Source organism: Varanus komodoensis, unplaced genomic scaffold (genome assembly GCF_004798865.1).
Source record: "Varanus komodoensis strain SLA01 unplaced genomic scaffold, ASM479886v1 scaffold124, whole genome shotgun sequence".
Taxonomy (NCBI): Eukaryota; Metazoa; Chordata; class Lepidosauria; order Squamata; family Varanidae; genus Varanus; species Varanus komodoensis.
In genome coordinates this window covers 414,382-436,654 of record NW_025335359.1, presented here as the reverse complement: position 1 = coordinate 436,654, position 22,273 = coordinate 414,382, and the positions used below count along the sequence as shown (strand labels likewise).

The window sequence follows — 22,273 nt, the reverse complement described above, 5'->3', positions numbered from 1 at the left end:
GTTTTAAGGGAATATACTAGCTTCTTTTCTTTCTTTCTTTTTTTTTAAAGATCCTTCCATAAAAAATGTCCTTTCAATTACTTAGATCTCTGATGATGGCTTCTTGCAAATATATGAATCAGGGCTGCTGATCTGTTTCCTCCCACAGCTATCACCACTTTTGCAACACATTTAACAGATGTACCAGCAGTCTATTTTGCCATTTCTTATGCATCTGCTTCTGGGGGTTGGGGGTGGGGGTGGGGCAGGTGACCCTTGTTTTCCTCACTCCTTTTAAAGTATAACATTCACTTTGTTCCCTTCAACATATAGAATTATAGAATCACAGAACATTTGGAAGGGGCCATGAAGGCCATTGGGTCCAACCCTCTGCTGTTGCAGGACACCATGTTACACCATTGCACTCAGATGGCTGTCCAGTTTCGCCTTGAATGTCTCTATGTGGGAGAACCCACCACCTCTCTAGGCAACTGGCTCCACTGTCATATTGCTCTGACAGTGAGGAAGCTTTTCCTGTTATCTAGCCTGAACCCGGGTTGCCACAGCTGTACTTGATTATTCCCTGTCCTACATTCTGGTATGAGCAAGAAGAGATCCTGACCTTCCTCTTGGTGACAGCCTTTGAGGTACTTACAGAAGGATAGCAGGTCCCTGCTCAGTCTTCTCTTCTAAAGACTGAACATGCCCACTTCTTTCAGTGTCTTCTCATAGGGCAGTGTTTCCAAAGCCTGGATCATTTTTGGTGCCCTCTGCTGGACCCTTTCTAATTTTCCTGCATCTTTCTTAAGTCTTGGTGCCCAGAACTGGAATCAGTATTCCAGGTGAGGTCTGACTAGTGAGGAGTACAGGGAGACTCCTGCTTCTCATGATTTGAAAGTAGCACTTCTGTTAATGCATCCCAAAATAGCATTTGCCCTTTTTGCAGCTGCATCACATTGTTGGCTCATATTTAGCCTGTTGTTCACAATAACTCCAAGGTCTTTTTCTATTTCCATTCTGTTGGGCCACATATTCCCCATCTTGTATCAATGCATTTGGTTTCTTTTTCCGAGCTGGTGGACATCAAATGTTTGGCTCAAATTAAAAAAGGGACAATAATAGGGAGTCAGAAAACAATGGGGAAGTGGGGAGTTAGAAAACAACACCGTAAGCCAGTGGTGGCGAACCTATGGCATGTGCGCCGCAGCGGGCACGCAGAGCCCTCTCTGTCGGCACGCGAGCCAAGTTGCCCCAGCATCTGAGCATCGGATAACAGTGCACACAGGGCCATGCGCTTGCTCAGAAAGGAGTAGCAGCGCCAGGTGATGATGTCACGAGCCATGACTCATTAGCCGCTACTCGTTTGAGCTTTTGCATGGCCAGTCAGTGCGCTGCCAAGGATATGATATTATTTATATGTATATTAATGTGTGTGTGTGTGTGTGTGTGTATTTGCTAGGACTGGCTGTGAGCTGTTTTTTTCTAAACTAAAACCTCAGTATTCAGGTTTTATTGCAGTGTTGGTACTTTGTGATAAATAAGTGGGTTTTGGGTTGCAGTCTCTAAAAGGTTCACCATCACTGCCTTAGGCTATCACATGAACCAGGCAATCAGTGCTGTCCTCTGCATGGTGGGCTTCAGCTATGAACAGGAAGACCACCTGTGAAGAATGGAGTACCAATAGGTTTAGCTTAGGAATCAGGCAGGCTTCTGACTTTCTGCTCTTTGTGTGCCTTCCGTCTTGCCTCCTGTACAGTTATTCTGGGCAGGATTGCACGTAAATGGCAACCCACCATGGTAAATCTCCAATTAATTTGCCAAGCAGCCATGGTGAGCCCAACAGATGATCATTCTGGTTGCTTTGCTCCCTTCCTCCATCCCTCCTGGCAGTATCCTGGGGGACACCATGGGGAGGAACCCAGCTCCTCTTGTCAACTGCCACAATCCCAAGCTGATTTTTGGCTTTCTGTGGCTCTCCAAGTATCTCTGCTTCATAAACAGGCTCATGACCTGAAGCACAGCAGAAAAGATGAGGGAGCTGATGAGGGAGCTCCTGGTCTAGAGGAGCTCTCTGGGGGCAGGGGGGTCCCTGATCCATGCTCAGGCGTTGGAGGGCAGTCAGCTAGGCTGTGCTCTGGAAAGGGGCAGTGCTCCTCAGCTGAGAGGAAGCCCCTCCGTGTGACTGGGCTGGGTGGCCATGCTGAAGCCTGGTAGCTGTTAGGTATGCTCCCTGGTGAGGCATTGGCGAGAGCAGCAACAGTCACCCCTGCAAAGCAGCTCTCTTGTTCTAGGCATTTCCCCACAGTGGGCTGTGTCATTCATGTTCAGTTGACACAGCAAGCAATATGGTACGGAGAAGCTGTATAGCAGGCTGTTGTTTCTTATTGTGGTTCTCAACCATGATAGTCACATTGGTAGATTGATATGATTGGGTTCAGATGACATAATAAATAATTGTTGATAACAGTTCCATGTCATGAGTAAACTTGACCGCTTCACTGCTCATTTTGACTTTCGGATCATTTCTAATAAGCTAAAAACCTAATAAAGATTCCTGTGGGACCCGACTGTTTATCTCCTTCTATCAGAAGAAATTACCATTCTCTGCTTTCTGATTTGTAACAAGTAAGAAGGCCAGCTAGTGAAGATGAAACTCAAATACTCTGGCCACCTAATGAGAAGGAAGGACTCCCTGGAGAAGAGCCTAATGCTGGGAGCAATAGATGGCAAAAGAAGAAGGGGACGGCAGAGGATGAGGTGGCTCGATGGAGTCACTGGGGCAGTTGGTGTGAGCTTAAGTGGACTCCGGGGGATGGTGGAGGACAGGAAGGCCTGGAGGAATGTTGTCCATGGGGTCGCAATGGGTCGGACACAACTTTGCGATTAACAACAAAAAGTAAGAGGACTTCCCCTCCTTTTCCCGTGGCTGATAAATTTGCTCCGGAGTTTTTGGTGAAGGACTTTGTCAAAGGTTTTTGGATGCCCAAGTATACAATACCTACTGCATCATCCTGTCTACATGTTTACTGACATACCCAAAGAACTATAACTGTTTGTGAGACAGAACTTGTCTTTGCAGAAGCCAGGTGGATTCTTTCACAGCCGGACCTGTCCTTTTGTGTACATACTGATTGTATCTTCAGTAGCATTTTCAACCAATTTACCTGGAAGAAAGCAGCCTGTAATTTCCTGGATGCCCCTTGGATCCCTATTTAAAAATTGGTATTACATTGACCCTTCTCCAGTCCTTACAGATGCTAAGTTTAGGGACATGTTGCCTAATGTTGTAAGGAGGTCACCAATTTCATATTTGAGCCCTTTAGGAAAGATAGCATCTTGGCTTGGTGATTTATTAGCTTTCTGTATTTGAGAATTTCATCTTTTACCACAATTATCTGTCTTAATTCTTCACACTTCCTTCCTGAATACTTAAGTTCAAACACAGCTCTTTGTTCTGTATCCACTGCAGTGAAGACAGTTGAAAATAATTTATTCAGCTTCTTTCTAACTTCCTTATCCTCCTTCCGTACTCCTTTAATTCCACTGTCATCCAATGATCCTACTTCCTCTCACTGGCTTCTTGCTTCTGGAATATTTAAATAATTCTGTTGCCTTGATTTTTTTAATGATATGCTGCTCAAAGGGGGATTTGTTTGCTTGCTTCCTTTTCATATAATCTGCTTGCATCCCTTTTGTGTTAGTGCCCTAACCCTTTTCATCTCCAATAGCATCCATGACCATCCTGGTGATCTCCTGGACTTCAAGTGACCTTTCGTAACTATTTGAGTATCTATCAAATGGTTTGGAGGAACCTGTAAGCATTCTGGAAGCGATTTAACCCTCTTGGGTCTGCTTTTCAACCTCCTTTTTACCACTTCTCTTATTTGAAAACTTTCCCTTCTCTTGAAGTCAAATGTGACTGTGTTAGATCTCTGGAAATCTTTCCCTTTAAATGTATGTTAAATCTGACAGCTCTGTGGTTATTGTTTCCAACTGGTTCACCTACATTTACATCTTATACTAGGTCCTGGGCAATTCCATGCAAGATTAAATCCAGGGTTGCCTCCCCTCTTGTTGGATTCTGGAGTACAATCATTGGGACATTGAGAAATGTAACCTCTTTGTCAGATCTGGAGCATGTATGTATGCAGTCAATCAGGGAGTAGCTGAAGTCACCCATTTTTAAGAGACCTCCTTGTTTTGAATCCCCCTTATTTAATTTTCCATCTCAAGGTCAGCCTGAGTGTTTCTAAGACTGAATTAGTTTTGATGCCAGGTTTTGATATCCATATTGCTCCTGTGGAGGAGTCTGCATCTTTTAGATTTTTAAGTCTACTGGACTCTGTGCTCTCTTTGATATACAGAGAAACACTTCCTCTAATACTCCCTTCTTTACTGGTTCTCTCCATTCCACCAGGTTTCCATAATGCCCACTATATCTAGCTCCTTGTTTTAAACCAGACACTCCAGCAATCCAATTTTGGCTCAGAGGCATTTGCAAAGAAACATTAATACACAGTGTCCCTCTCCAGACCAATTTGGCACATGCAACTTCATGTCATGAGTGGAGCCAGCTGGAGCTGGGGTCAGACTGGGTGGCCTGGGAGACCCACTCTGACTCACCCTGTTTCTATGTTTCTGTGTTCCTATTGGCTCATGGCCTTTTTCCTTTCCTCTGACATTTGGGGGGAAACTATTTCATCTTCATCCCCTAGAGTCATTTCACCCAAACCAGACACTTCCCAGCTTCTGACAGCTTTCCCCTGTGTTCCATTGAAAAGCTGTTCTACTGTCTTTTAATGTTTTGCAGCAGCGGTCTGGCTCTAATTTGGTTCAAGTGGTGCCAAACTCTCTTGTGTAGGCCTGGCTTCTCCTCCTATGTCCCCGGGTGCTTAACAAATCCGAATCCTCCTCCCTGTACCACCAGGGAGGGGAAATATCCTTGACTTGGTCTTGACCAACAGGAAAGACTGGTAGATGAGGTGCAGATTAGGGGAGCTCTGGATGCGAGTGATCACTCCATCCTTTGCTTTGAACTCAGGGGAAAGGAGACAAGCGGCAGGGTCGAGTACTAGAAGCAGGGATTTCATGAGGGCTAACTTTGGTCAACTGAAGGCCAGAATGGGGAAAGAGGGTACTGGAAGGCAAGGGAGTTCAAGAGGGCTGGATGGTGCTAAAAAGGGAGGTCTTGGAGGCACAAGCCTAGAGCATACTAGTAGTTAGCATGGTGGGGAGGCGAAGGAGAGCAATGCTGTGGATGAGAAGAGAAGTGGTAAGAGGCATTAGGCCTTAGAGGACCCTCCATAGGAAACGGGCACTGGGGCAAGTAGGCAAAAGGGTACAGCAGGAGGAGGCAGCTCATTGCAGAAGGATTCTTCACAAGGCAAAGGCTGATTATGAGCTGAGACTATCAGGAGCAACAAAAAGGGTTTCTGTCAACATGCAAATAGCAAGAGAAAGGGGAGAAAGGCAGTGGGACTGCTTAATAAGGAAGAAGAGGATTCAGTGACTGATGTGAGGGAACAGGCACAAATGCTAAATGATTATTTTACCACTGTGTACTCCCACAAGCAGCACGGGGGAGATCTACATGGGGGACTGGATGAGGCCAGGAATTTAGGGGCACAGATTAGAGTCCCACCCCTCCCCCAGATGAGGAGGAGCTCCTCAGGGCACTGGACATTACAAAGTGCTGGGCCCTAACGAATTACACCCAAGGGTACTTCAGGAGTTGGCAGAGGCACTCTCGCACCCATTGACTCCATTTTTGAGACCTTGTAGAGAAGGGGTGAGGTTCCGGAGGACTGGAGGGAGGCATCAATGGTCCCAATTTTCAAAAAGGGTAGTAGAGCGAACAAGGCTGGTTAGCCTTATGTCCATTCTAGGAAAGATGATGGAAAGGCTCACAATAGAGAGAGATCTAATAACCTTAGATAGAGAAGGGAGGTTGGCAGCCACGCAACACCTTCTGCAAAAAACAGGTCCTGCCAGATGAACCTTGTAGAATTCTATGACAAGGTTTCAAGGTGGCTAGACAGAGGGGACGTGGTGGATGTGGTTTACTTGGATTTCAGCAAGGCCTTTGACAAAGAGTTTTGGGATAGATCCATGCACTGTCCATTGGAGGGTAACTATTAGTGAGGAATCATTGGGATGGCAGCCGGTGATGAGTAGGGTCCCCCCCAGGGCTCTTTCCTCAGACCATTTCTGTTCAATCTTTTCATCAGTGAATTGGAAGAGGAGGTGACCAATCTTGTTGCTCAAATTCGCAGATGATACTAAAATGGAGGTGGTGGCCACATCTGAGAAACAGGTACTCTGGATCCAGAAGGATCTGGACAGACTATGGAAGTGGGCAGAGGACAGCAGGATGATGTTCAATGTGGAGAAGTGCAAGGTCTTCCACTTGGAGCATAGGAATGGGTGTCATAAGGACAAGTTAGGGGACAAGTGGCTGGAGAGCAGCACTTGTGAAAGGGATCTCGGGGTGCTGGTTCACTGCTGGCTAAACATGAGTCAGCAGTGTGATGCGGTGTTCAAGAGGGCAAATACCACCCTTGCTTGCCTAGCTAGAAGTGGGGCTTCTAGATCGTGAGAGGTATTACTGCCACTCTATATGACTCTGGTGCGCCTGCAACTAGAGTATTTTGTCCAGTTCTGGGTTCCACATTTCAGAAAGGATTGGAATTGGTGCAGTGTATGATCACAAGGATGGTGGCCGGATTGCAGGGAAAGTCGTATGAGTCAAGACTGAGGGAACTGGGTCACTTCAGGCTGGAGAAGAGGAGAATCAGAGGAGATCTGTTGGTGACAAATAAATGCATGAGGGGTGCCACATGGAGGTGGGTGGAGACCTGCAGATGAGGGCAGGGCACATTCCAATGGAGCAAAGCTCAGGGAACCAAGGTTTAATTTGAATGGCAGGAAGTACCTTCCAACAGTTAGAACCCTGAGGGTATGGAATGGGCTTCCACGGGAGGTGGTTGCAGCCCCTTGGTAAGGAAGTTCAAGGATAGGCTGGACATGCACATGGTAGGCATATCATGAGCGAAGCCAGCTGGAGCCGGGGGTCAGACTAGATGTCCTGGGAGGCTCCTTCTGACTCGCTCTGCTTCTATGTTTCTGTCTTATCCATGCAGTGGAATGCTCTTAGTTGCATCTGGCCCTGCACATGGAACTGATAACCCTTCAGAGAAAGCTAACTTCGTTGTCCTGGATGTCAGCTTTCTAGCAAGCAACCTAAATTTGGCTTCCCAATCTCACAACTTCATTTCTCCATATCACTGATACTAACCACAATCACTCACTCCACCCCAACCCTATCTACAGTGTTATATTGGTGGCATGTGGTATCTGCAGCCTTTACACCAGGTAGGCAATTTCTTGTGCAGGCTATACACTCAGCTGCCTATGAGTCTAATGATCACATCTCATACTGTCACAATCACCCTGTCTGCTGGAGGCACATCTTTGACATAAGAAGATGTTTTTTCTAAGGGGCCTCTTCTAAGGGATCATTTCCTTCTTCTTCTTCTTTTTTTTTGGAATGACTTCCCCTTTCCCCGAAAGCCCCCATTGAGCAGGGCAGCAGAGGAACCATCACCCAGGAATCCAGATCTTGCTGGCCAGCTTCTCTGCCTATCATAGCTTCTCCAGAAGAGCAACATTAGCTTTGAGGGAATGAACCCACTGCATAGAGTGCACACCCACAAATTCTTCCAGCAGGCAGGCAGGCAGTCATATGTCACCCAGCACAGTATACTGGACAGCTGTCACATCCCTGCTGGCTTTCTACACCTCAGGGGTAGAACTATTCTATTCAGTAGATTTTGCTTCTTAGTGTTCAAACGCAGTCCTGCTTTTTCACTTTCTTCTTCTACTTTCTTCAGGAGTCTTTTCAATTCATAGTTGCTTTCTGTAAAATTGATGTGGTTTATGCCAAATTAGTGTGATTTTTGTATTGGACATCTGGTGATGCCCATGTGTATAATCACTGGATTGGTTTTGTTTAGTATTTGTTTTTAAAATTACAGGCCACTGAATAACACAACAGAGCTCTCTAAATGGCAAACAACAGCAAAATACAGGCCAAAATTACAATTTCAAGGGAGAAGGGAGAGGGCAGGGAGAGAGAAAGGGGAAAAAACTTCTGGTACTAGGGTGAGCTCTTACAATCAGTTGGAAAAATCAGCTCTAAAAATACCTGCAAAAGAGAACAGTTTTCATTTGGTGCCAAAATGAAAGTAGTGATGTGCCAGGAAGCCCATTCCAAAGGTGGGGGGGGGGGGGGCAGCCACCAAGAAAGCCGTTCTTCTAATTGCCAGGCCTTTTGCTTCCTTTAGGGTTGGCTCTTTTAGAAGCACCTCATGTGCAAATCTCAATGGGTGGGTAGGAGTTGTCTGAAGTATATTTTTCATAGAATCATAGAGTCATTTGCAATATTTGGAAGTAATCCAGGGTTCCTTATGACATGTTCTTCATACACAATGAACAGGCAGCTAAAATACACCCTTGTCTTGCTTCCTCGCCTATAGGAAACCATTCTTTTTCTCTATACTCATACTCTGTTCTAGCGTCTTGTTCACAATAGAGGTTCCACATTAGGACAATCAAGTACAGAGACACTCCCATTGCTTCCAGGACCATCCATAGCTTCCTGTGATCCACACAGTCAAAAGCTTTGCTGTGGTCCATGAAACACAGATTAATCTCCTTTTGAAATTCTTTGGTGAGCTCCAGTAGCCAACATATATTTATAATACGATCTCAAATCCCTCCCCCTTTTTGGAATCCAGCTTGAACATCAGGCATTTCTTGCTCCACACAGGGTAAAATTCTTTGTTGAAACACCTTGACTATCATGTTGCTTCCATGGGAAAAAGTGGAATGGACCTATAGTTGCTACACTTCTCTGTATTAGCTTTCCTCAGGACTGGAATATATTTTGACTTAGGTCTTTGGATCATTGTTTTGTTTTCCATATTTGTTGGCATCTTCTTGTTTGGATTGTTTTCATCTTCACAGCAAGGAATAGTTCTGTTGGTATACTGGGGAAAATGGTGTCTCCTTTGCTCTGGCAAATACAGAGAAAACTTCTGTTTATGCCATTTCAACAGAATCTGCTTATAGATGAGGGAGGACAAGGGAGGAATGTGAGGCCAAGGATGTGTCTGCTATTTGCCTCAGCTTATTACAAGGATAATTTGGAGATAATGCTGGGAGAGCGGAATTGAAATTCTCAGACCAGTGAGACACAACCAAACTGGCTTGTGGAAAGCTACCAGGCAGGGGAGTTTGGTGAGGAAATATTATTTGAAATGTGAAGTTTATAGTGGACAAGCATAGAGAAAGAGCAGAGTCCTTAAGAGTCTTTGTTTGACCATCATTGGGAACAGTTCCTTGGCACTCTGCCTATAGGTGCATACTCTGTTTCATGCCCTTATTCACAGTAGAGTGGATTTATTTATTAAAACATTTTTATGCCGCCCCATTCGCCAAAGCCTTGGGGCGGGTTGCTGGTTAGTTTTCCTTCTAGGGGAGCCAGCACTCATTTTCTTTCTTTATTTTAAATTCTCCAACAGCTATGCAGGTGCGTTATTCCTTTCAAGAGTTTTCAGAGGAAATTTCTCTTTACTTTCTGCTATTGCAGGTTCTTCTTCATAGTGTTCCTCTTCAAGGAGTCTGTCACTCTTTGGCTTCTTCTGTATAGTCTTCCATATATTGTTTTCCACTTCTCTTTATTTTCTCCAGGTAAAATAGCATGTTCCCTTGTTAGTCTTTCAGCATGCCTAATCTAGATTTGAATTTCAATTGAATTGATTTATTGGATCTTTTGGAAGAGGTCTCTTGTTTTTTCTAGTTTGTTATTCTCTTCTATTTCTTTGCACTGGCCACTGTAATAATTCTCTTTTGTCTCTATCTGATAGGCACTAAAAATTTGCATTCAAGAGTATGACCTTATTTCTGTCAGCTCTTGCATTTGCTTCTCACCTGCCCTTCACAACTGCATTGTTTCTGTCATTCAGCTAGGCTTTTTCTTTCTTTATGTTACAGGAATTCCCTTTTTGCACTCTTCTTTAACAATGTCCCCTGATTTCAGTCCACAGTTCTTCTGGTTCATGTTTAATTGGATTCAGTAATACAAATCTGTTCTTTATGTGGATTTAAATTCCTCACGAATGTAATTTAAATTGTAGTTGCGCACTATGTTTCTGTTAGTGATCTTTTCCAACTTTACTCTGATTTTTTATTTTAATACTTCATGGTCAATACCACATTCTCCTCCTCACCTTGCTGTGGCAGTGAGAATACAGTTTCTCCATTTTCTACCTCCAATAACATAGCTTATTTCCCTTCTGTACCTGCCATCTGGTGATGTCCATGTGTACAGGGGATGGGATATGAGGCGAGACTGAGGGAACTGGGTCTCTTCAGCCTGGAGAAGAAGAGACTCAGAGGGGATATGTTGGCGACATACAGGTATGTGAGGGGATGTCACATGGAGATGGGTAGAGACCTGTTCTCCCCTGCAGAGGAAGGCAGGACGCGCTCCAACAGAGCAAAGCTCAGGGAACCAAGGTTCAATTTGGAGGCCAGGAAGTACTTCCTGACAGTTAGGATCCCGAGGGTGTGGAATGGGCTTCCACGAGAAGTCATTGAGGCCCCATCGGTGCGGGTGTTCAAAGGTAGGCTGGACGTACACATGGTGGGCATGTCGTGAGCAGAGCCGGCTGGTCAGACTAGATGGCCCAGGAGACCCCTTCTGAATCACTCTGTTTCTGTGTTTCTACCAGTTGCCTGAGATAGGCATTTACAATAAGCAGACAGTTAGCGTCACTGCTTTCTAGCAGTCATTCACCTGCTTTGCTTCTGAACTCGAAGCCAAATTCTCACACAAGATTGGATTCTGTTTTGTTTCTTACTTTTGCATTCCAGCCACCTATGATTATCAGAATATCTTGGGTTGGTGTGTTACCAATTTTCTTTTGGATGCTTGCATAAAAATATTCAATTTCTTCTTCAGAATCTGTTGTTGGAGTGTAGTCTTGAATTATGGTTATGTTGACAGGTTTTCCAAAAACTGTAAATGGTATGTTTTAGTTGGACTTTGCATGATACCTCCTACTGCCTGTGCTACATCTTGCCTCAGTATTAGAGCCACCTGGTTTCTTCTGAGTTTGTCATTTCCAGTGTAAAACACTTTATTTGTCTGACTGAAAATATCCCATTCCAGTCCACTTCAGTTCATTTACACCAAGTACCATGATGAATAACCATTCCATTTCATGCTTTACAGTTTCAAGTTTAGTCATACTCTTCATGTTGCATGTTTCCATTGTGTGTGTTGTAAAGCATCAGACGTTCCTTTTGTTTCTGTTCATGTCATGTTCTTTCTGGCTTTGTGCTAGCTGCTTCGTTAGCAACAGTGCAATTCATACTTGTGCATTGCTCTTCTCCAGCCTTCTGATCTGGCAGTTTCAACTTCTGCCACCATCTCTTGTTTCACTCTGGATTGTTTCATCATAGGGTCCTCAAGGTAAGAATATTCAAAAGTGGTTTACCATTGCCACCTTCTGCACGGTACTGACTAGAGTTAGTTTGAACATTACTGCAATTGTCTGTGAAAGATCCTCCACCAGTGTCTCCTTCAACTATCACTGCTGCCCAGTAGTTGCCCTTTAGAAGTTTCTCCACCCCCATCACTGTTAATCAGTTTTCTTCTGCTGCTGTAACTGGTCCTTCTGAAGAAGGTGGATGCATCTTAGACTGGTCTCTCTGCTTCGACCATTCTGCCTTGGGAGAGCCTGTGAGGGGATGAGCCCAGTGAGAGAGTCTGGTCTCCTGGCAGCATTGCTCCTAACCTCTCTGATACTCTCAGGTCCCCTCACCATATTAAGGTGTGCATCTCAGAGTGATCTCAGTGGGTATGGTAAGCAATAGTTCTTCTTCCTCCTTCTGCATTCATTAACTATTTTAAAACCTGTTATCCTTTTGTCTGAGGCATTGATTATAACCTGGTTTCCCCTCCCTTTTGATATTATGATTGTTTTCTGGCATTTTTTGCATCTTTGTGGATCCCCATTGACTCCTCCTCCATTAAGCAAAATCCCCTGTAAACTTTGGTGTCTTGAATGAACTGTGCTTAGTTGAGAAATATATATATTGTCTGGGCCCTTACAAAACTACGTGTTTGTCTGTTGCAATTCCATTTAAGCATAGAGAAAACAAACTGGAAACGTACTTTTTGTGACTTAGAATTATTTTTTTTTTATGACCAGAACACACATTTACATCATTGGTATTTTGTGATGCGATTTAATTCATGCAGACTCTTGTGCAAAAGTGCAGTGGCTTAGTTCTAAAAAGAACTGAAGTCTCTTCAGAAGTCTGTTCTGATCAGGGCTAGCCCTAAGAAAAATATGGTTATCCTTCTTACCAGCAACAGCTTGGAGTCATCTTTTAAAATAATTTATAAAGTTTATAATCTTTATGGTACTTGTAATGATGGTAATTGTTGGTAATAAGTCATGTTCTGCTTGTTTTACCTAGAATGCATTATATCAAACTAGAAATGGAAAAAAGACATATTTTAAAGCTAATCAAATTCATTTCTGTAGTTAGCCACCAGAATCTAGAATTTTAAGGGCTTGTGCAGCAGAAGGGGTAATTAGTGTAATCAAATAGGTTCAGATAGCAAAATAACTGACCCCCAGGGGTGTGAGTAGCCATTGGACTATGGGTTCTGATTGTTGAAATGTGGATTGTCATGTTACCTAAACCCAGAGGAGATAGCAAGCCATGGTGACAATCCACAGTTCACATCAAACAACAAAACATGGGTTCTTTTCATGGACTGTTGGTGGTTAACAAGCCATGGCTTCTTAGTACAGCTGGATTCAGACAACATGGTGGCCACTGGATGGGTTCACATGACACAACAAGCTATGGTGGTTTCTTATGCAGGGTGATCTGTTGTGTAGTTTGAATCTTGCAGCATTTCAGCATGACACATTTAGTTTCTAGAAACCACAATAAGAAACAATGGTTTGTTCTATGGTTTACTCAGTTTACCATGGTTTCTCTGCTTGTCTGAACTTGGCACTGTAGCTTCCACAGTGATACCATAGAGTCCCCTGGAAATAACAAGAGCTGCAGGAGCTGCTCCAGTCATCCAGCATGGAATTGAATTTCAGGTGATGTAGATGATATGCCAGCAGTGGGAAGGCTGAGCACAGAGGGTGGAAATCACACTAGCTTAGAAACCACTTAATCATCTAGCAGGCACATCCAGGCAAAAACCATGCAGCATGGAAACCATGCTTCTCTTTTCTTGATGTGTGAAGCCATCCAAAGTTTGAACACCAACCCAAGGCTCAATGATAACCCATGCTCAACCCTTCAGTGTGGGTTATCATGTTCATGTTGTCTGAAACCACGTCACTTATTGTTTTCTTTCCTCCTATAGCTCATCACAAACAGTGCATTGGTTCCACATACACTGAGTCACCAAACTTACTTTGGTGCCCCATTCAGCTTGGAGCCCAGGGCCAGCTTTAGCTCACCTGTCCATGAGCCCCACACTGATCCTAATCATGGGTCTGGGAGCAAGCTATGGATATGCATTACTGAGAGGAAATACTCTCTGTATGTACTGAAAGGCAATTCCTTACAGTTCTTGTTATACAGGGATGAACTTTGGCTTTCAAAATCAGTTTCAGGAAGCAGATAATCAGAAAAGAATTGCGGGTCCAAAACGGTGTAGTGGTTAGTGTCTCAGACAAGGCTTAGAGAGTGCAGAGAGCATTTCTAACAGTCTGTCTTGTGGACATGTGTTGTAAAGTCTGTAGCCACTGTCTGTGCCCATTGCCAGAGTGCAGGAAAGGGGGACTTTTGTGCTTTGCTTACTATCTTTTCGCGGTCTCCTGATTTCACTCACTGCCCAGGTCTTTCTTCCTGTCAGCACATTGCTTCTTGAAGAAAAGAACTGCCTAGCTTCTGATGAAACTCAAAATATGAAGAGAGATAAAACTGTATCAGGACTGTGTGGTATGACTATGCAAAATAAGGCAATTTGCAAAATGTTTACATTCAAATTTTGAGCTGAGTAGACAGCTTGCTTGGCATAGATGTTTGATTTTCTTTCCACAGCCTGTCCTAATTGCACTAATCTCTCTTACTCAGGATTATCCTGTATGCAAATTTTATTTGGGATAGTGAAATTGGCAACTAATTGCCCGCTGTTCAGGACAGGTTGGTGTGCATTGGGCTGGGATGCATCTTTCAGAGAATCTTCTGTGATGTTTTGTGTGTCACAATGCAGGCAGAAATGTGGGGCACAAGCTCAACTACCACCCTGGCAAGTCTGTAAGGATGGAGGAAGGTCTCCTGGAGGAGGGAGGAAGAGGAGCTAGAGGTGGTCGTGGAAAGGCGCTGCTCTCATGGTGCAGCTGACTATGCCATTGTTGGTTAGCTGCACTCAGCCTGGCAGTGCAGGCAGGATTCACTACAGGGCAGGAAGAGTGTGGCTGCCATCCCCTCCTTACCGTCTGATCTGTTCCCATGCTTGTGTGGCTAGTGGCATGAAGAGAGAGAATCCAAGCCACCAGAAGGAGGGCTGCTGCAGCCCACAAGGCGGCTGCATTATTCTTGACGTTTCAGTGCCCAAAGTGCAGCAGCCGCATCCTGGCCTTTCTTGAGCAAATGTGACCTGGTAAACCCTGAGTCACAGGTTGCACTACTCTCACCATTGTTCAGGTCAAATCTAGTTAGATGCTTGACCCCCAAGAGACTAGACCGAAGAGACCAGGGGGCTATCCAGTCTAGCCCTCTCAGCCACTTGGGTCACAAATTCCAGGCCTTTCCTAGGTCATCACAAGCAAGGATGGCAAGTATAGGAGAAGGCCTTCCAGTCAGTTCTCTTCAAGACAGATTGTGCAGATTTTGTAGCTCCATTTCACACCAGAACCTGCCTCTTTATACCCTTGGCCTCAGTCCCAAAGACGCCTGCCTTCTTTTGACTGAATGGACAAGTTGTCAACAGTCATACACACCTCACACCTCACTCCCACAGCCACACCTCACTCCCACAGCCTCTCCCTTCATAGCATTCCCTGTTTCAGGTCCTCCACCCTTTGGGATTTTGCCAGGAGAGTTGGATGAGTATGTTTTAGGGAGGGAGAGCAGAAGGCATCCACACCCTGGACACCCTGTATGCATGAACAGAAGTAGTAGATGGGAGAGGGCAGTGAGAAACAGGGCAAGAAGAAAGGCTTTTGGGGCCATGGCACAGCATAGAAGGGAAAGGCACGCCGGTGGACTGTGTTTACTTAGTACACTGTACATTCCCAGAAGCACTCTCTTCTCTATGAGTTCAGCTCATGTTCTGAGTTTGAGTGTTTGTTAGCACTTCAAGTTCTTCCCTGGTAACATCTCTTTCTTTCTGTTACAGCTGATGATTCTGCTGTCCAGTTGTCCAGACTGGCTCCTGGTGTATCTTCTGATGCTCCCCTCTGGGATGTGGCCGATGTGTCTCTGCTGGACCGGCAGTTGGTGGCCCTGGGCAGGGATGAGGAGGTGGGGCCATCTTTGATATACAGAACTGTGGAAAGGAGGGGAGGTGAACTCCTGGCAGCTCTGACTGGGACACGTGCTTACTGAAGTCAGCCCTTTTCCCAGTTTGTGACATGGGAAATGCCTGCCATTGGCTCTTGGGACCCAAGTCTCTCAGGGATGATTATAGACAGCATTAGTTTCTCCACGGCCCTGCAGCTTTTGTGTCAGGTTTTCTAGAAAGGTTGGGAAGCCCTTCACTCTCCTTCCTGCCTGTATCTGAGAAGGGCATCTGTTTGAACTCTCTGCTCTGGCAATCCATAAGGCAGGAAGTGTAGAGGAATGGGCAAAAGAGCAGGGATGATGAAGAACAACAATTCTGACCATGCTGTTCTGTTTGCTCTTTTAGGATCTTCTCCAGAACCGGAAACGGACCAGTAGTTCTGTTTCAGGTACAAGTTCAATATGCCTATCAGGTAAAGAGATGGGACCATAGGGAGTCCTGAGACACTGCTATGCACTCACATGGGTCCATTGACACACCTTTGCACTATCAAGTTCTAAATACATAATTATACACAATAACACACAGTATTAATGTGTGCTATCAGATTCTAGATGCAGTACTTAAGCTTTGGCAGATGCTTCCACCTGGCAAGAAAGAGGGAAACCAAAGCGCCAGGGTGCTACATGTGAGGGCAGGGCCTGTGCACCAGGAGGGTGCAGTTCTTGCCAGGCTCGAAGGTCAGAGTAGCAAGTCAGTTTTTGTGTGAGTAGGAAATGTGTGGGGGCATGAGGGAACTTCCCCCCTCCACCCACCACGTCCCTTGGGACCACCATGATGAGTAGTGGGTCGTGTGTAGATTTGTGCTTTTTGAAAAGCAGAGTAGCGTATCTGGAGGGAGGAGATAAACTGAAAGTGTAATCTGTCCTTGGATTCTCTGCTGGTTGATCCAAAATATGTAGGGACAAACTATGATTGTCTGATAATAGGGGGGGAAACAGCTCTGCATGTTTGTGGTGGTAGGGACAAGTTTTAATTGTCACTGTGCAAATCCCATAATGCAGAATTGGCACCAGGAACAAATCCCAAGGTTTAACCTTGTGCCTCATCTTCCACACACTGAAAGGCTACAGCCTCTCTCATGGAAAGGCCTGATGTGTCATGGCGATCTTTTTTGTTTCGAGGAAGCCCTGCTACTGGACAGGTGCAGCTAGACTTCAGCTTAGAAACAATAGCCAGAACAAACCAGTGCCATCATATGCATGTCAGCCATAGAGGTGTATGGGGAAGGAAAAGATGCCATGGTCTTTATATGAGGGGGGACCCAATCCCCCCAGGAATTTATTTATGCAAAAATCATGTGTTTATTTTTACGTGTTCAAACATCAACCACCTTCAAAGTACTCTCTATTTGATGCAATGCACCTATCGAGACATTTTTTCCACTGCTTAAAACAGGTTTTGAACTCATCAATTTTGATGCCTTTTAGTGTTTCTGCCATTTTTTGTTTAACCTCTTCCACATCGGCAAAACATTTCCCTTTGAAGACATTTTTCATCCAGGAAAACAAAACAAACAAGCAAAAAATGCACAGGGCGAGATCGGATGAATAGGGAGGATGGGGCACAAGGGCCATGCTGTTTGTGGTCAAAAACTGCTGAATACTCAGCTGAACAAAATTTCATTTCACCACCACAGGTTGCTTGTGTAAATCAGCCACCATGAAATAGGCAAAATCATTGAAAAAGTCTCCAAAAAAAAAAAAAAAAAAAACCCCAACCCCTCACTGAAGCCGAACGAAGCATCTCACAACAACCCAGCTGGGTGCTCTGATGCAGATGGGTTCTTGGAACCTAGTGGGGGGAGCCTGTACTACAAGGGGCCCACCCTCCAGAAGATAATTCCTGGGGGGGGGTTGGGTCCCCCCTAGTATTGATCCGATATGTAGGACAAACAGGTCAACAAATGCAGCATAGGCTAGCCCAAAGTACTGGAAGTAGTGCTGGTTCCGGGGTTTTATTTTCACTGGCAGGGTGAATTTCCTGCCTTTCTGGGCAGAGCAAGAGGACTGGTGCTTTGCATTCTCCCACCCTCACCCAGAGGGGCCCGTGTGGGCAAGTGCGGCAAAGCAGAGAGGTGATTGGAAGAGTTGCACCAGCTGCTTCCCTTACGCGGCATTTGCCAACCAGGCTCCCTGGAACGGTTGTCCAGTGGCACCGCAGTGGGTGCTGCAGTGGGTAAGTGACTGAGCAGGTGACTGGACTTGCCTTTTGAAGTGTGTCGGCCATTAAAAGAGGCAGTCGCTGGAGAACCCCCTCCTGCAGCGCCTGTCTCTGTGGAAGGACCTGGCTCCTCAGTCCATCTATGTGACCCCGACTTCCTCTCTACACGATCACGCCAGCTGCTTTTATGGCTGATATGGTTGTTCAGTGGCGGCAGCACCAATGGCAGTGGTGGGGTGGGGGAGGTAGGAGGCCTGGCAGGGACTGGGAGAGCAATGGGGCGGTGGGGAGGATGTGGAGTGGCAGTGGGAAGACACAGGAGGCCTCTGTGGGGACATGCCGGATGTGTGCTGCCTGTCCTCGGGCAGAGGCTGAGCTTGGGCTGGCACTTTTCACAGACCTTGGAAGGAAGGTCTATGAAACGGTCTTATTGCCTTGGAAAGAAAAGATCTGATCGTTGCGCTGCTGATGCCGCGGGTACCTGCTGTGTGCACACTCTTGCCAGCCCTCCTGCACAGCAGGACATGGGCAGTTGTCCTAAACATTTAGCCCCACTCTTTAAAAACGGCTTGGCATAACTGCAATGGCATTTGCAGCAAGGATGGGCCATCATGCTGTCCTTCTGAAGCTGTGCCTCCTCCATTCGTGGCATTCAGACACAAACACTGAGGAACTAGGCCAGGCATTGCCCCTTTGCACCACTAGATGGCTGCAGTTGGTTTAGATGCCTTCGCAGCCGCACCATTAACCGGAAAGTAAGCCTTTGCTGATCACACTTTTCCTCAAGGGCCCTGCCGGCACCCATCGCCTTGACTATAGAAAAGTAGAAAAAAGTTCTGCTTGCTTTCAGCCTTCCCCAACCTGGTGCCCTCCAGGTGTGTTTGACTACAATGCGCATCAAGCCCAGCCAGATTTTTAGGGAATACCTTTTTCTGGTGATAATCTAGAAGATGTGCAATGCCCATGAGAGAGGAGGTGGAGGAGGCTGTGCTTTCTTTCTCACCTTTAGAGAGAAAGATAAGACCCATTTCTTTCACAGGCTTTGGAAAAGCTCTGTAGGCCTTTCCTTGGTGCAACCCATAGAATAAAAATAGAATAAAATGAAATAAAACTGTTAATAAGGAGCAAACAAAGTAGGGGCTATAGTAAGCCATAGCCAGGGACACTTCCTGTCTAGAGGGCCTGCAGTCTGTACTAGATGGACAAGACAGCTCCACAACCATGGGAGAGCTCAGGGATTTATAGGGAGAGTTGCCTAGGGAACTTAGATACCCCCTTAATCCAGGTAATCCTCACACCTCTGCATCATATCTCTTCCATGTGGACAGCAGCATGGGAAAAAAGCTGATGCCAAACAGCCATAAGCCATATTCTGGCATGCTCACCAGTACCAGAACCTGCATGGAGCCGCTCTGCAAAGCTCTCAGTTGTTGATCAAGTTCCCATCCTATCCAGGTCCCTTTTGGCTCCTCATGCTTTGTTCTCTCTTCTTCTTCTGGGCAACAATGCCCAGGGAGCCCAGATTTCCCATGGCAATTGTAACCACATCAGCCATTGATCTTCACACAGAGCTCTACCAGTCTTTGGGAAGTTAGTTTTCTGGAAGCTCCTAGGCTGTACCAGAAGCTGTAGATTGGGCCAATCGTAAGCACAATCGAAATCCCCTCTCCCTCTCCCAGCAGTGGTCATTAAACAGTGTGACCAAAGCTATTTCCATGACAAACCCAGTCAGAACCTCAACTGAAATGGATCCAGGTAATCGTCTCATCCCAGAAGGGCTGGAGTTGGTTGACAACCACCTGCTTAAGGAAAGGAACATTTTCTACTTGCCTAAATGTATTAAGCTATTCCAAGTGACGATTTCTTCAGGAGTGGTCTTACTGCTGCCTCTTTCAGGCAGTGTGGGTCCACTCCTTCTCACAAGGACCTCCCTGGTTCTGCCAGTTATTCTTTCCTTGCTGGTTTTTATAAGCCAAGAAGGGCAAGGATCCAGCGCAAAGGTGGCTGCACAGACTTGTCTAAGCACTTTGTCAACAAACTGAACCAACTGGAAGTCATCTAATAAAACCAGACTAGGTTGTGCTCTGGGTACCTCATATGATTCAACAGCTTTAACCCTGGAGACTAAGTTCCAGCAAATGCAGGAGATTTTTTTTCCTGGAAATGCCCAGGAAATATATTACAGCAGGCCTTAGTTGGGTCTAAGGTGTCTTTGGGGCCAGCATGTAACAGGCTCCAGATAACCCTCAAAAGCTCTGCTGGGTAGCAAATAGAAGACTGAATAAAGACAGTGAGGTGTTGGTCCTTTGCCATCCTCATGGCCTCTAAAGAAAGCCTCTTGTAGGCACGCACTAGGGTTCAGTTGTGTCCACTAGGAGTTTCCCTCATCTGCATTTATGCCTTCTCCTGTGTTGTCCCACTACTCTCACTTCTGGAGTCATGCAACTTCTACAGCAGAGAGAGTGCTCAGAAATAATCTCATTAACCTCATCTCTGCATCCACAGCTTGACCAGGGCTTCAATAGAAACACTAGCCACATCAGCCAGAAAGTCCCCCAGAGCCCTCCAGGGGCAGTCCATCATTATAGGTCCCCCACCATTGCAGAGGGGAAAAGTTGCCTGTAGTGGTACAATGATCTTGTAGTCATACGATGAAGGTGAACGACCCTGGACAATCTTGCTTAGCACAAGCTAAGGAGAGCTGCTATAGTGTGTAGCTGATATTCCTGTAAGAGCGCTAGCAGAGATAATATTTGTGAATAATTTTCAGTTCCAGTCAGCCAACGTGGGGCTGACAAGGGCTACAAGCCAGCATAACGGGCTAGTGTGTGTGCCGTTTGCCCCAACTTCCAGGAATTGTCTCCTGCAGGCCACAGGACATTAGCCATCCAACCAGTGCACTTTGCTCCCAACAGAGATGTCCACTGATGGACGAAGTTTGCTGGACCCACAGGCCCCTGAGAAAAGGCACTTGCAGGAGGCTTCCTCTGGGACACAACTCAGCAATGTGAAGGTACCAAAGACCCACTGGATATTGTAGGCTCAGAGAATTCAGGCTGGTACTTAACAGTAGGGGTATGAAGGGTGGGGGCATGAAGAAGGAAGGCCTGCCTTGGAGAAGCCTGGCAGGACCTCTAGAGTCTGTGTGCTCGGATCACACAGCTCAGGTGTTTCCCATCTCTCAGTTCCTGCTGCTTTTTTCTTTGGAGAGGAGCCATAGCAGAACACAAGTTTTGCATACCAGGGGCCCTTAGCATCTACCGGAGGTATAGAACAGCCTTTGTCCAAGAATGCTGGGATAGATGGACCAAGGCAGCTTCCTGAGCTCACACTCTCTGATCTGGTTAGCAGTAGGGAGGGAGGCTGTGGCGCATCATTTTGGCTCCCTTGAGTAATTGCTCCCAGTTGCTCCACAGCTGAGCTGTAACTCATTCCTGCTTGCTCAGCTCTCAGCCAGAGAAATAAGGGTTTGATCTGCGAAGGGCTTGGGTGTGGATCCCTCCCTGAGAGAAGGGCTGGACTTGGGGGCCTTTCCAACTATGCTTCCTGCCCATAATGTATGTCCAAGGAGGCTGCGTCACCGCAGCAGGCAAGAGGCCCACATGACTGTCCCTTCTGCCCTATCCCATCCCCAGGGCCTGCTGTGGAGACGTCTCAGAGACCGGAAGGGGCGAGTCCAAGCCAGGATGGACTCCTCAGCTGGGCTTGCTGTGAATGGCTACAGGTAGCCCTAAAACTTGCATTATTTCATCTCTGTTGCCTCTTTATTGACATTTCTCCTGTAACTCCGCTTCCCATGCCAGCAGCCCTGTGTGTTAGTGGGGACCATGCCACTTAGGATGGGTGGGGGGAGAAAATGCTGCCCCCTAAATATTGTGTACTGCTACTAGGCCAATCAGACTCCTGTTCCTTCAAAGGGAGAAGACTGGCTTACTGGGATATTTTCAAAAAAAAGTTTAGATGCTCCCTTTTTTCTTTCCCCCACATAATGGCGGGAAGAGAGGAGAGAAAGGGGCAGAAAGCAAAAAGAGCCTCAAAATGAAATAAGCATTTTAATGTAAGTCTTTAGGCTATAACATAGAAGAATGCAATCCCAAATTCAAGTCCAAATGAAACATTTGTCTTATCATATATAAATTAGCCATGCCAGGCAGCTTTACTTGCTCTCAAATAAGCACACGCAGCTTCAATTCTCATTAAAAACATGACAATTGGAGGTGAGTTAAACCTTCTGCCTCTTCCATTTTCTCTTGAAATTCAAGCCCTCGTACATGGGTGGTACACACACACACACACACACACACACCCTCACTTGATCCTTCACCTTCCTGGCATGTCGTTAAGACTCTAATCTGGAGTGCACAATAAGTGAAGCTCAGGGACTGGAAATCTCACACTGACAAACAGGCACAGAGCCTGTGGTTATGGGCATTTGTCTAGACATGCTGCTGCCTTTGTTCCTGGGATAATTTTGGCAGCTCTGGTGCAAGGGGTTGTGACTTTGCAACCAGCCAGGCC

The 22,273-nt window shown here is 45.9% G+C and overlaps 1 protein-coding gene across 1 annotated transcript in view; it reads left to right on the top strand.

Moving 5' to 3' along the window:
- The window catches only part of RASAL3 (RAS protein activator like 3), a 49,504-nt gene that overhangs the window by 4,947 nt on the left and 22,284 nt on the right, over positions 1-22,273 (top strand). The window contains exons 3-6 of the mRNA XM_044422295.1: positions 15,428-15,552; positions 15,938-16,004; positions 20,671-20,768; positions 21,391-21,479. Coding sequence (XP_044278230.1) covers positions 15,428-15,552; positions 15,938-16,004; positions 20,671-20,768; positions 21,391-21,479 — 379 coding nt within the window. The remainder of the gene's footprint in view (positions 1-15,427; positions 15,553-15,937; positions 16,005-20,670; positions 20,769-21,390; positions 21,480-22,273) is intronic.